The sequence below is a fragment of the Hipposideros armiger genome, unplaced genomic scaffold (genome assembly GCF_001890085.2).
Source record: "Hipposideros armiger isolate ML-2016 unplaced genomic scaffold, ASM189008v1 scaffold_617, whole genome shotgun sequence".
Lineage (NCBI taxonomy): Eukaryota > Metazoa > Chordata > Mammalia > Chiroptera > Hipposideridae > Hipposideros > Hipposideros armiger.
The window spans coordinates 601,885-616,554 of record NW_017731967.1 but is presented as its reverse complement, the minus strand read 5'-3'; the positions used below and the strand labels follow the sequence as shown (position 1 = coordinate 616,554).

At 50.7% G+C, this 14,670-nt stretch overlaps 1 protein-coding gene across 10 annotated transcripts in view; it reads right to left on the bottom strand.

Moving 5' to 3' along the window:
• Positions 1-14,290, bottom strand: part of TRPM1 (transient receptor potential cation channel subfamily M member 1) — an 86,521-nt gene extending 72,231 nt beyond the window's left edge. For all 10 annotated transcript variants that reach the window (XM_019625164.1, XM_019625165.1, XM_019625166.1 and 7 more), the window contains exon 1: positions 14,133-14,290. In XM_019625164.1, coding sequence (XP_019480709.1) covers positions 14,133-14,207 — 75 coding nt within the window. In that variant the 5' untranslated portion in view covers positions 14,208-14,290. The remainder of the gene's footprint in view (positions 1-14,132) is intronic.
• Between the last annotated feature and the right edge of the window lie 380 nt (positions 14,291-14,670).

Sequence of the window (14,670 nt, the reverse complement as noted above, 5' to 3'; positions counted from 1 at the left end):
GCAGTGTCACTGGCCCTCATATGTGGGATCCGAACCGGGGCCCTCTGGCATCCCAAGCGAGTTCTTAACCATCGCGCCACTCGGCCGGCCCTGAAAGTCAGTCTTTTTGGTGAACCTCAGGAGCTAACATGGCCAAAATATGCTGGTCACTCTCCAAAGGATTCCTGGCTGTGTCAATAGTTTAATATCAGTGAAACCGGAGGACAACCGAGTCCGGGGCTCGTGCTGCCTGCGCCGTCAGCCAATAGACCGACACAGGAGCTGGGTCATAGAATAAGCGTTTATTATCAGAGCACCGGTGGTCCAAGATGGCAGCATACACAGGGGGACACCAAGAGTCCCACGACCTGCAGGTTAACACCTGCAAAAACTGCCTTCACATTCTCAAACCAGCTTGGGGTTTTTAAGGGAAAATCTGGGCATTCCTGTGTGATGCTTCCAGGGGTCTGCATAGAGCCTCCCCTGTGGCCACGTGATTCTCTGGTGGCGTCAGCAACCCAGGAACAATGATGGGATTAGCCTGGTAGACCACAGAGATTGTGATCAATTAGCCTAAGGGTATTATTCATAAATTTTAGGGTAATTTTCTAAAACAGGGACCTGAGTGGGACAGGGGACTTTTGGAGCTCAAGGCTCAGGGCATGATCTATTGTTAAGGTATAGGTAGGTCAAAGAAAGGTGAGGCCTCTGACTTGGAGAGGCCTCTACTATGGGGGTGCCAACCGGGCCCTGTTTCATCGGCAGCAGCCTTTTGTGAATGAAAAAGGGTTCGTAATAAACCTAACAAGCTCAGTGACCAAACGTAACCCGCAGGGTGGGTGACCTGATCATAAGTCCCTAACTGGGCAGGTCAGCTAGGTGGGTATAACCCCCAGGCTATAACTCCCTTCATGAAAGGTTTATCTTTGTCTTAAGCAATTCCTGATTGCTCCTCTATAACTTTGGAATGCCAAAAGTAATCCTCTTTTCCAAACCCCTCCAGCTAGCACATAATCTCATCATCTATTCTATAATCCAGGCATAGAGACCTCCCCACCTGGCTTTCTCTCTTACCTTCATGTACTCTTTGTTACTTTCCCTCCTTACTTCCAAAGGTATAAAATAAGCTGCAGAACTCTCATTCTCCAAAGCATTTGAGATCTTGCTCTCCGGCATACGTCGTCAATTAGGCTCACATAAACCCTTATAAAAATTCTCTGCAGGTTTGGACATTGTGACATCAACCCTTTTCACACCACCTTTCTGCTCTCCAAGTGGCTCCAGGCTAGCGGGAGCTGGAGTCTTAACATGCCTCCATCCTTGGTCATTCTGCAGGGGACATGGGCTCTGGAGAACCTACTACGGACCTATCAATGGGAGAACCACAAAGGGACAGTGGCTTCCTGTCTGATCATGAGAGCTTTCTTCTCATTTTTTCTCTGTTCTGTTTATTTATTTTTTGGCTTCTCAGTGGGTTATGTTGCAACGTTGGCAGATGATGTGCACTAGGATAACAAGCACATGGGTAAAAATCCTGCCAAACGTTTAATATTTTTCAGTTTCCAGAATCATCTCTACAATAAAAATAAAGTCAGTGTCTTTGGGGTGGAAAGAATCAATTACATCAAAGCTATGTGGAAGTCCTAGAATGGTTTAAATGTCAAGAACTGGTACTGCCAGTCTGGGCAAAGGAGGCCAGTGTGTCTGGCCCTGCTGAGGGCCTGGCCTGCTCACAGCTACAGCTTCTGGAATTTCTTAGGAAAGAACATTATCTGAGCCAGTTTTCCTTCTCACCAAATTCCTGACATCTCATTAATTTGCAAGTCCACCAGCCACATGTGAGAAGCCCTAATGAGTTGCTGCGCTGGAATCTATAAAAGCCTGAATGTGACATTCTGCCTTCTGGTGGGACCCAACCAGGGACTTACAAATTCCAAACACCATGGCTAATGCTTCTTAAATCTTTCCTCTGGATCCACGGCCAGCCTCCCAAAACGTGGGTCCAATTATATGAAGGTCAACTTGACCTTCCCTTCCTTTAAGATGTCTGTGTTTCTGAGAATAAATTTGGGCAGGACCATGGCAAAGAAGTTAGTTCACCCCAGTCGGACTTTGTTTCTAGCAGTTGATTGTACAGGAAGAACAGAATTGCAGGAAAGTAACAGGATGGCCAGGAGGCTCACAGAGCCAGCTCTGCCTTCTCCCAGATCAGCCCTGAAAGATGAGGTAGTGTGTGTAAGGGTTCTACACACGGCGGTCCCCTTTGTCACCTGGCACGTAGTTTTTTACACCTCATGTTATGCCTCATTGGAGAAGGCGAGCTCACAATGCTCTCCTAGACATCTCCTACCAGTCTCATCTCTTTTGAGAGATGCTTCATAGCTACAAAAATTTGGATCTTACCCAGTTAGGTTGCAAAACCCATACAGCAAAAAAATGCTCCGCAAACAAAAATGTAAGGTGCATCGAATATATCTCAGGAAAGCTTTAAGCAAAAAGTTCAGGGACTAGGGTACTCTTGTTACTTGACTCTTTCGTTGTTGTTTTTTGGTTTTTGGTTTTTTTTTATCAGTCGCCAGCCTCTGGACAGCCGCTCACGCTGGCTGCTGGCTGCTCATGCTGGCTGCTGGCTACACACGGTAGCCCATGGCAACCCACTGCCACAGGGGCTGCAGCCTATGCCGTCGCAGGCGACTCTCAGCAGCCCAGCTCCAGGTTGAGCTGTTGTTCAGCATCTTAGCTGTAGAGGGCAGTGTCACTGGCCCTCATATGTGGGATCCGAACCGGGGCCCTCTGGCGTCACAAGCCAGTTCTTAACCATCGCGCCACTCGGCCGGCCCAACTTTCGTTTTAATTAGCAGAAAGACTTTGGTTTTTAATCTTTTGATAAAAAATCTTTTGAAAAGTCTCTGAAAAACAGGCCAAGGAAGGGCTGCTAAGGAGAAAGTTAGCAAGTGTGAGTGCACAGAGCTCACAGCAGATAAAGGCCAGTTCTGCAAAATGTGGGAACAGCCACAGCGATTGTGGCATAAAAATTTGTAATGGTTTTAGATTTACACAAAAATTGAAAAGATAGTATACAGGGTTCCCATATACCCTGCAATCTTCTATTACTAACATATCATTACAGTACCTTTATATGATGATATAAATATGTATATGTGATAGATATTACTAAGGTAGCATATATGTATATTATGGTATATTGTTATAATTAATGAGCTAATATTGATATCATTCATTAAAGACTATATTTTGTTCATATTTCCTTAGTTTTTATCTAATGTCCTTTTTCTGCTCCAAGGTCCCATGTTACATTTATATTTTCCAGTTTTATTGATTTGTCATTGACACACACGCTGTGTAAGTTTAAGGTATGAAATGTGTCAATTGGATACATTTATAAATTGCAAAATGATGCTACCATAGTATCAGCTACCACCACCATCCTATCCCATTTCTTTTTTGTGGTGAGAACATTTAAGATCTACTCTGTTAGCAACATTCGTCTATGAGACGGTATTCTTACTCTCATCACCAGGCCGTCATTAGACCCCTTAACCAACATCTCCCCATTTCCACCGCCCCCCAAACCCTGGTAACCATCACTTTACCCTTCGTTTCTCTGAGAATCTAAAAAAGTTAAACTGATATCACACAGTAGTTGTCTTTCTGTGTCTGACTTATGTCACTTAGCATAATGTCCTCAAGGTCCATCCAAGTTGTCACAAACCCCAGGATTGCCTTCTTTTTTTATGGCTGCATCATGCTATAATGAGCTTTTAAAAGCTCGTTATTTCTTTTCCCATTGATTCAGAAAGCCAGCAAACAAACAAAAAAAAAGCTTGGTTCAAGAGACTGGTAGCAATTAATCCCACATTTTCCCTAGTCCTGGGTGCTGGGAGCTGGCTGGGATCAGCCAGGGACACTGAGGCTTTAGGTTGGCAAGCTTGTGTCTCCAGGTAGATCTAGGCCTGGGGTGAGCGGCCTTGGAGCAGTTTGGTGGGGGACCTGTGAGACAGTGCTTCTGCTTTAAACTGCTTCCAGACAACGCAAGTGTGAAGAGTAAAGACCCCAGCTTGCTGATAGGAAAAGCTTATGAACTAAGGGACTCAGTTGCTCATGGACTATGGACTTGCAGTTTCAACATACATCACCACTCTGTGACTTTCCACCATGGACCTGCTTCGCATGCTTGGGACTTTCTACTGTGGACTTGTAGACAGTTTCTATTTGCCTCAGTTTAACCTTGCCTAGCTATATCATTGGTTTATATTGTGTATAACATAGCTTGTTGCCGAGGAGAAATTGTTTCTCCTCAGCCCATGAGTTTTAGCTTTAGGGAATCGCTCCCTAGAATGAAGAAATTGCTTCCCCTTAAGAATCTTGTATACCCAATAAACGAGGTCTCAGTTTTGCCACCAGCTGACTGAGTCCCTCCTGCCCCCGCACTTTGTCTCTCTTCTCTTTATTTCTCGTCTCCCACCCAATCCTCTCAGGGACCCGTTCGGTGAGCTCCTGGCTGACGAGCCAGGGGCGTTCGGTTGAGCGAGCTGGTCTCGTTCACCTGGGAAACTTTGCTTAGCTGATGTTCCTTCTTGCCATCGTGCCCAGTTTCTTTCCCCCAAGGGGACACTGGAATGAAGAGGAGTGACATTACTTGGAGGGGTCCCTACCTCAGAGTTGCTACCTTTTATAGTATTTTATCTTCCTGGGAGTAACACTCCCCTCTAAACTTCTAAACTGGGATCCTTGGAGCCTGGGCATTCTCAAAAAAGCGATCCCCTGTAAATAAACATGGCAACTCCTGCAATGAAGCAACTTCTTTGCTTTTATGTAACCCAGCATTCCCTAAATTCATTGCCCCTGGAATCTCCTGTTTCTTCTGAAACATCTCTGAATATCTCTCAGATCCAAAGTGGTCCCAGGGAGGATTTGGGAAGTTCCTCCTTCAGGTAATGGTGAACATAACCAGCTGAGTTAGAATTCTAAGGTCTTTGCACTGACTAGAAAGAGAGTAAAAGTACTAATTAACACTATCCTTCAGAAAGTCAAAAAGGTGGACAATAAAAGCGTAGAAAAAGTGTGTGATTTCCAATCTGATAGAGAGGAAAAAAACAGAATAAAAATATTCAGTCAACCTAAAAGAAGGCACAAAAGCAGAGAAAAAGGGACACAGAGCAGGTGGGACAAATAGAAATACAGTAAGATGGGAGATTTAAATAACCATGTCAGAAATTGCATAGAACTGAAATAAACGCTTGAGATAAAAGGCCATGCTTTATAAAAGAAAAACTACCATATCCTCTTTGCAGGAAGCCCACCTCAAATATAAGGATATAGCAAGCTTGAACCCAAAAGGATGGAAAAGGACATAACCTCAGCAAAGCAGGCTTTAAGTAAAAAAGAATGACTAAGATAAAGAGAAAAGATAATGAGTGAGAAAAGTTCAATTCACCAGGAGTTCCAAGAATTCTAAATGTGCATGCCCCTAATAACACAGCTTCAAAATGCAGAAAGCAAAACTTGGCAAGCCCACAAGAAGAGATCACGATGGTGAGAGATCTAAACACATCTTTCTTACTAATTGATAATCAACAAAAGTCGAGAATGATATGGATTTGAACAGCACAATAAAAAAATCTGATCGAAGAGACATCCATAGAAGATTTCATTCATCTAACAACTGTCGGAGGCCATTGCAAAGTGCATGTGGTGTGTTGTTCTCTTATGGGTACTGCCTGTCATCGAAGCATGCATACATAGGGCCCAGGTTTTCAGTAAATGTGGAACTCTCCCTCCCCCCATCTTCCTTTCGGAACTCTCCCACCCTTGGCAGGGTTAGCAGTACCTATCATCCCTTCCTGTGGGTCCAGGTGCCAGGTGTTGAGGCCCAGGAGCTGGGAGGATGGAGCTGATGCTGGCAGGGTGAATTATTGGAGGGGTTTTATCAGGGATTCACCAGAGACATGGCTTGATTTTCAAAGCGCTTTACAAATGCATTAGTCTTATGATCCTTACAACAATGGCAGAAGTGAGTGGAAAGGGTGCTATCACCCCCATTTCTCAGATAGGGAAATTGAGGTGTTAAGCAGCTAGCCCGTGGAGCAGGTGTGTGAAGGTGCCAGGCTGAAGCCCTGGGTTTTCCCACTCCTAGGAACCCCTCCCAGTGTTCTGGGTGATTCTGACCTAGGCAGTGGAGAAGGGGCCATTACAAAGCACATCTCCCAGAATTCCCTTGGGTGCCCAGTCAGTTACTGTATGTTTCTGAGTCTCTGCCACTCAGGGCCTCCTGTGGGCATCTGCCAACTGGGTGCAATTCAGAGTTGCCAAATGCCTACCAGTCTCCAGGGGCAGATGTCTTTTAGTTGAGCAGAAAAGCATCTTAATGGGCGATTTTTCTGAAGGCTGAGTTCATACCGAAAAGAGAATTCGAAACAAAGACAAATAACATGGTTTCACAAGACAAAGGAAGTGGGCAGGTGGGGGAGGGGCCAGGGCTCTGTGGCAGCTGCTGGGGCAGCCAAGACAGGCGGTCGATGCTAACATCCATGGTGGTCTCGCAATTACTCCCAAACCTTCACTACAACTTGACCTTGTATGACTGCCTTGGCTAAGGGTTGTTTTGGGGACACAGAGGGTTCCATTCACACTTGGGTAGGGTGGTGATTAGGGAGAGCTGCAGGAGCTTTGGGGACTCTGGGGGGAGGAGTGGGCATCAGGAACATACAGGAAGGGTCCTTAGACATCTTGGGCAGACACTGTCCTCCGCTGATACAGGAAATTTGGACTACGTGTTAAAAGAAAGTGGTGCCTGGGGGGCTGGAAGTTGGGGCCCCTGGGGCTCGTGTGGCCTCTGCCTGGTGTCTCTCTGTCTTGTGAGGGAGGAAGGTGGCATTTTTTCTTGTCTTGCTGATAAGGAGCCTTCGGCCCAGGGAGGCGGCGACTTGGCCCACATCCCACAGCTGGTCCATGACGGAGCCGGGGCTGAACCCAGCCAGGTCTTTATCATCCAGGCCTTTGACCGTGACCCTGGCCCATGCCTCCCCTCCCCACTGTGCTGACCAGTGTAACCAGGACACACGGAATGGAAGATTTCCCTCTTTCCCTGAACACCAGAATGCATCCCTCGGGAATGGTGACCGTCTCACATGGGGACCAAGCCTGCCACCACCCAGGAGTGAGGGTTACAGTACTCAACACTCCACATCAACATTAATCAGTATTCACCAGTGCCACAGCCGTGGGCCAAAGAAGCAAACAGCACCCCCACCCCTGTCCTGGACTGCCCCAGACAGCGGCCACAGCGCCTGGCCCTCTCCTCCTCCACCTCTCTCCTCTTTCCCTCACACACTTGGCTCTGTCCACAGCCCTGAGCCTGAGGTTCTGCCCGCTCAGCTCTCTGCTGCCCCCACCTGGCCACTCCCAGAACCAACCTCACCTCCAGCTGTAATCTGCTCTAGTTTGTCAACTTCTTAAAAAACCCATGAAATTGCTCTTTGACTGTTTTGACCTATACAAATAGCAAGTTTTTAATGGTTCAACCTCATAGCACTGACGAGAGGTATCTTCTGAATGGGGGCAGAGGGACAGAAAGGAGTAAAACATGCGTGTACAAAGGACCCTTCCAACATACAACTTCAGTACATGCTAAGGAAAGCCTAGATGTTTGCGACAGCTGTCAGTGGGGCAGCCCCAGGGGCTGGCATGGCAACTGGCTGCCTGTGGGGGGTGAATAAGGTGCAGCAGAAAAGCCGCTGCCCTCCACAGAGTACCTGGAAGGACGAGGAGGGCACTGTGCCCGGGGACGCTCAGGGTGGGCAGGCGACTGGGCCAGCTCTTGGGCATCACAGGCGAGATGGCCCAGGGAAGCGGGGGAGGCATCCGGCATCTCCAAGCAGCGCTCTGTTCTTGTGAGAGGGAGCCCCATCTTCCCGTGAGGACAGCTGAGCAGGGATGTCTGACACCCGCGTGGTGTCCTTCCTGACCCGGAGGTTACAGGACAGGAGAACGAGTGAAAGCCCGCTGCGGGGCAATGGCGGTAGGCTCTGGCAGGCCAAGTCGGCAGAGGGGAAGCAATATGGGAAACCGAGTCAGCCGCGGCTCTGCGGGGGACACTGCAGGTCCTGCAGTCCTAGGTTTTCCACCTGGGATTTGGGAGCCAAAGCCCCTGCCTCCTCCAGGGTGCAGCAGGGCTGGTCTTCAGCAGGGCTGCATTTCCGGGTGGGAAAATATCAGGACACTTCCATAGGGGTCAGGAAGTAGCCACTGTCCAGAGCTGCCTGGGTGCCCGGGCCCCATCCCTGGGACCCTGGCACAGCTCTGTGACCCAGCAACCGAAGGGTAAATGCTGGGCACATCTGCGGCCTCTGGGACCTGCTTTAATGCCTGGCATCTGACCTTTCCACAATGAACTGCTGTTTACAGGGTCCGGGTGAGAAGCAAATGAGAGGGGTGGCAGAAACTCAGGTGTGATTACTGGTGTGGCCTGGAGGGGCCCAGGAGGGGGAGGGAGGCGGTGTGAGCCCAGGGGAGGTGAGAATGTGTGTGTGTGGGGGGGGTATTGAGGGGGGGCAGTGAGAGGGCACTTGGGGCCCCCAGCCGCTTTCACACCCCCACACCAGGCTCAGCCTACCTCCTGCCTGTCCTCCCATGAGTTTAGTTCTCTACCTCTTTATTATTTCCCTACATTCTCAAACGATGGATTGCCCTAAAAAACGTAAATCTCTGAAAGGCCTCCCGTTCCCAACATATCGCAACGTGATACTCTTGGCAGGCTTAGCGGCCAGGCCTGCTTTCCCGGGTTCAGGGTTTTATCCATAGCCATTAGTCCCACGAAAGCAGATATTAAGGAGCATTAGGCCCGCCAGCTGCCACTCAGCGTCCTGGGTCATTATGAAGATTACCTTGGACAGCGCCTTCCCCCCTCATCCAGGCGTTGCGGCCAATCAAGCAGCACGGGGCTGCCCGCGCAAGGCTCCAGGAACCCCACTGCCAGGCCTGAGCGCACGCTATTCCTCCCCCGCCCCCACCTGTCTCCTCAGCGGTCCCAGAGGCGCTCCTCTTCCTTTGACCCCGAAGAGTTCCAGGGCCCGTTCCTACAGGCCCCACGCGTGATCACTCCAGTGACCACAGGGCAAACGTTCAGGGGACTCAGCCCGCGTGGGGCCAGCAGGAGCCCCAGCCAGTACCAGGAGCGACTGTGTGCAGCAAACCAGAGGGGCAGGAGACAGGGCCACGGGCAGCCAGCCAGCCCCAGGCCCTCTGCAGGGTGGGCCCTGAGCAGGGGGCTGCTCCGCCCGCCCGAGGTGACCCCGACAGACAGCACTGCGGGCTCAGCTCACGGATATGCCCTTCGGGGAGTCTGGGACCTGCCCAGTCCCGGGGGTAAATGGCCAGACACATTTCTTTTACTTACTGCCCAGCGAGCCTTGGGACTGTATTCGAGTGGCCACTGGCCACCCAGCAAAATAAGCGCCCCCTCCCCCAAACCTCCAGCCATGCCCCTTTTGCTAGTAACCTTGATTATCAATATTAAAAAGAGCATTTTCTTCAGAGGGCCTGCGGGGAGAGGAGACCCCAGGGAAGGGGCCCTGGCTGGTGACAGCTTCTCCTCCCCAGTGGGGACCTCCGGGATCTTTACTGTGAACACCTCCCAGTTTCCCCCAGTGGCCAGTGAATTCAAGTACAGGTACGTCTCACTCGATTTTGTCACCAGTCCTGCTCACATAGTCTCTTCAACCACCCAGGGACTTGGAGACTGTGGGGGTCGGGCTGCAATAAGGAAAATGAGGGAAACGAGCACCCTGGGTGCCAGGCCGAGGCCGAGCCCACCCAGGCTTCCTCTCCATCCCAGGGCTGCAGGGACCAGAGGCGTGGCTCATGCGTCCTTCAGTGTTTGCTGAGCCAGGGCTCCAAAGCAGATGGAACCCTGCTCTCTGGGCTGCTGCTCTATTGGGACTGGGAATGAAATGACCAAGCAGCGACATCACGGAAAGCTGAGGGCCCACTGTGGCACACCCCAAACGGCTGCCTGGGGAACTCTGCTCAGGTGTCCCACAGAGCCCTGTCCCACACAGGTGGGAGTGCAGCTGCCTAGCTCAGAGGGAGGCTGGTGGGTCAGGCCCAGCCACCTGCAGGAGCCCTCACCCGCCATGTGGTGCAGAGGGCGCCTGTAGGGCTTGAAAGACGCCCTTTGAAAGTGGCTGACTGCAGCTCCTTGGGAAAAGTCCGGCCTGACAAAGCTCCCGGCTCTAACGAGCATCCTCAGCCTCAAAGGCCACCAGAGCTCCTGCTCCACGGGGCTGGGCGAGGACTCAGTGGGACATGCGGAGCCTCTGGGACCCTTGTACCCAAAGTGTGCTGAGCTCGGGCTGCAGACCACTAACTACAGTCCTCAGGCAGAGAGTACGTAAAGCAAGGGTGAGTTCAGTGCAGCAAATTGAAGGAATCCATGAATTCTGCTAAATGTAATAATTCAAAAAAACAAACACGTAGGGCCTGGCTTGTGTATGTCTTCTTCAAATCATTTTTAGTAATTCATCTTTATTGCATTCTATGAACGTGGCAGTCTTCGATGGATTGGAAATTTAACAAGGTAACAACTGGCTGCTCATCACCGTCGGATTTCAGATTTTGTTGCATGTGTGATGGTGAAGCCATAGAGAGACGGGAGAGGGTGCGATGGGGTTTGTGACCTTCAGGGTCTTTGCCGAAGTGCGGGGAGCGAAGGGGGCCACTGGGTCCCCTCCTTCTTAAGGATGGGGGTGGTTTGAGGTTTCCGTGTGGAATCCTGCATTTGAGTGGGTTCCAAATACAGGCTATGTGGGTACACACGGGTCTTTCCTAGGTCTCAGCAACACCCTCTGAGAAGTGGGGGTGACACGGCCTTGTGGGGAGCTCAATCTGGTCCTGGCACTGAGGTTGGTGAGATGATAGCCCCGCATCCCCTGAGCTGGGCCCATGATGGCTGCCACAGCGGCTCCGAAGGGCTGCAGAGGGCAAGCTTGGTGGACGGGGCTCATGCCTGCAGCCCTCAGGCAGCAGAGGGCCACCCACTGAGAAGGAAGCTCCGCTAACCCAGGGGCGTTTATAGGCGTCCTCTCTCAGCTTCACAATGTGCTTCCCCCTTAGTCAGACTCAGCTTGTCGGAGCAGCTGGGGCAGCCCTCCGGCCAGGACACTTGGGTTCACCCTTACTCTCTCCATGGCTTTCTCTAAAAGTATTAAGACATTTAAAAAATTATGAAAACATTCCTTTGATTGCAAAATCATAGACAAGACTACTACAGCAGATAAATGAGGATGTTATAAATCCTGATGTTATAGCTGTTATGAGTTTTTATATGTGCTTTGTATTTCTTCTCTCTCGGAAGGCAGGAAGGGAGGGAGGGAAGGAGGGGAAGGAGAGAGGGAGAGAGGAGAAGAAGGGAGAAAGAGACAGATACCGAGACTGAGAGAACATAGCAGGTACATCTAACCACCTCCACCCTGAAGAAGCACATGTATCTATGTAGAATTTTCATGTATTTTAGATTTTCTATAAATAGTGCACCTCTGAGGCTTGCTTTTTGATGCAACCGTTCATACATGTGGCTTGATCTGTTCATTCTAAGTGCTGTATAGTGTTTTATTGTTTGAATAAACCAAAGTTTATCTGTACCCTCGTAGACACATTATTTGGTCCTTTCGAGTTTTCTCCAGCACACAAGCTGACACAAGCATCTGTGTACATTTCCTTGTGTTCATATACTAGAATTTTTCAAGGTAGACTCTAAGGTATAATTGCTGGGCTGGATTATTATTTAATTTTGCTCAGGCCCTCCTTCATCATGGGCTCCAAACTTGATCTGCATCTTTTAACAAAATAAAATGTAGACAGGGATGAAAGTGCTAGACAAGGAATCACAATTACATTTTCCATCTCTCACATGAATACTGAGGCTTTTCTTGGAAGAGGAAAAGCCAGCTAAGGGTAAAGCGCCAGGGATCCCAAAGTCTGTGGGGTTTTTGGTCATGCCTGAAGACTCCACATTGGGCATCCCCATCAGCCTAAGACCAAAGGAAGAGCTTTAAAGGTGGGAAGAGGGGACCAGCCAAGGACTAAGGGCCAAATTGCCTTTTATAACTGGAGGTCCAGTCAAGATGCCCCTTGGAAGCCTTGTGCAAAGAGGAGCTTGTGTTGTTTTTTGTTTTGTTTTGTTTTGTTTTGTTTTGTTTTGTTTTGTTTTCCTACAGGGGCAGCTGGTGTATTTCAGCAAACACTGGCCAGTGGGATGTGGCTTTTGGTTAGGAAATGGAACTGGCACCAAGCTAGTGAAGTCAAAGGAGGGCCAAGTATGTGAGAAAACAGAATGAAAGCAGCCCACTTTCTGATTTCGTGGATGCTTCCTAGCAACTCCTTAAAGCATGGCCTTCAAAGCTGTAGGAATTGTCCTTCATTCTTCCATCAGCAATTTTGTTTCTTAGCTTGAGGGCTGTCATTAGTAGGTATTAGGACAAACTGTGCCATTATGACTTTTTTAACTGTGTGCAGCTTTTGTAGGAGTTTGGCATGGTCGCCTTGGAACAGGGGGTCATCCTAGTCCTCAGACTTGTAGTAATTTACAGGATACAGTCCTGTAGGACTGGGGGTGAGTGTGTGTGTAAATGGGGAGCTGGTTTTCCATCGTGACCAAAGTTTACGTGCGTCTGCCCTCTGCGCATCATTGAATTCTTTGTTCCCAGTTGGAATGTCAGCCCTCCCACCCCCAGCCCCAACATAAGGCAGAATACCGGGCACAGGCCAATAGGAGATGTCAAGTTCAAGGACAACAAAAGCCTGTCCCTTTTTAGAGGTTATCTGCAAGAACAGCAAAGGCTGGCTTTGTGTGGGGAACAGGGGTCTCGTGCAGCCATGTGGCCAGGGCTGCACGAAAGTCTGTTGTTTCTGCCAAGCGCTACGGTAGGTTGCCGAGTGTTGGTTTACACAAAACGAGGGTGTGTGCTGTCTCTGCAAAGAATGCCGACTGTCCCACGTGCACACAAAAGCAGAGAGATGCCCCACTGAGCCCCAAAGGATAGGTCTTTCCTATTCTTGAAATGAAGGTGAGTTTTACCTCTTTATTGAGTAAGAAATTCTTTCTTTTTATCCGGTTGCATTCATTCTCAGGTTCATCAGACACTTGAGGAACAGTGGCCCAACATCTGCACACCCCAATTTCTGGATGGAGAGGTGTGTGGCCTAGGGAGCTGAGTGCCAATGGGGCACAGTTCCTTCATGGTGATCCCCCAATTTCCAGCCCAGGTGAATGACATCCCTCATGCTGCCTCCTGGCTCCGGTCCCCAGCTCCTGGAGCACCGCCTGGCACATGTGCATGCTAGGTGAGTGCCTGGGAGACGACTGCTTCCTCTCTGGCACACACAGGGCCTGGTGCCCTGCTCTATGAGCACCTTTGCAGCCCCCTCCTCCTTGCCTCCTGCATGCTGTGGGAAGCTCCCAGGAGAAGCAGAGATCCCCACTGAGTCCAGGGGGCTTGCTCGGCAAGGGGGTGTCCAGAGGCCTCTGGTGTGGCCCAGGCTAGACTCCTGGTGGCCTTTGCCACCTCACCTGAGTGGAGGTCAGGGCAGAAGGCTGAGGTGGTGGTGGCCTGTCCAGGCCCCCTGTGCTCAGAGGGTCATTTAGGGTGGCGCTGTAAGCTCAGGGCCACATGCCAGTCATCTGGGGAAAGCACACCTGGGGTTCAAATCAACACACATTCTGCAGGGCGGGGGTGTCACAGAACTTTCCTCACAGTCTGCTCTGAGTCCTGGGAGCCGCCTGGCCCTCCCCAGACCCTCGGAGGTGATTCTGTGAAACCCCACAACTTTTGGGGTGTTTTACAACATGGCCAGAGTATGTGTATGGCTCACACCCCCAAATGCCTCTCATGTGGCCATAGGCTATTTATGTGAAGGCGGGAACAGCCGGAGATGACAGGTGAGGGCGCAGTGGCAGAAAAGGGGGCCTCCTCTTGGAATGGGGCCTGATGCAGGAGCCATGAGCCAAGACACCCTGTGCCTGCCCTGCCAGTCTGCAGAGGACAGAGGCCCACTGCCCAGCGCTCTAAGACGCTAGAGCTGGAGTCCAGAACCCGTCCATCCTGCCCGCTGGCTGCCCAGTGAAACTCACTCACCTTCTGCGACCCCGACGTGGAACTCTTCAGCGAGCCCCGCTTGAAGGAGCTGCCCATCTTCCTCTGGGACCCCATGAGTCTGCCGCCTCCTGCGTCCCTGGGTGGGTAGACGCATAGCCCCCATGGGGGTGTGGGGCCGGGCGAGGGGACCCAGAGACTGGGGCAAGGCTGGTCTGTGGCTGGGTCAGCCTAGGGGGAGCTGCGTTGGCCCCAGCTGGCCTCTCCTGCTGGACTCCCACCCCCTGGGTGCTCCCGGGCCCTTCTATAACATCTGTAATCAGCCTTAATCCCTCCATCCCCCAAAGGTTTACATGGGCAGATTTAGCAAATGGCGATTGAAAGTAAATCTACTTTGAGAAAGTGGTGGCTGCACAGGGTGGGCAAATGGGAGGATTTGGGTCTCCAGAAAGGCACATGTCCAGGGAAAATAGCCCCACGGCTGGTGCAGAGCCCCTGGGACAGACGCGTGTAGGCTCCCAGCGACCTGGCGCCCACTGAGTCTGGGAGCAGAATCAGCACCAATGCCCCGCCTCGGCCC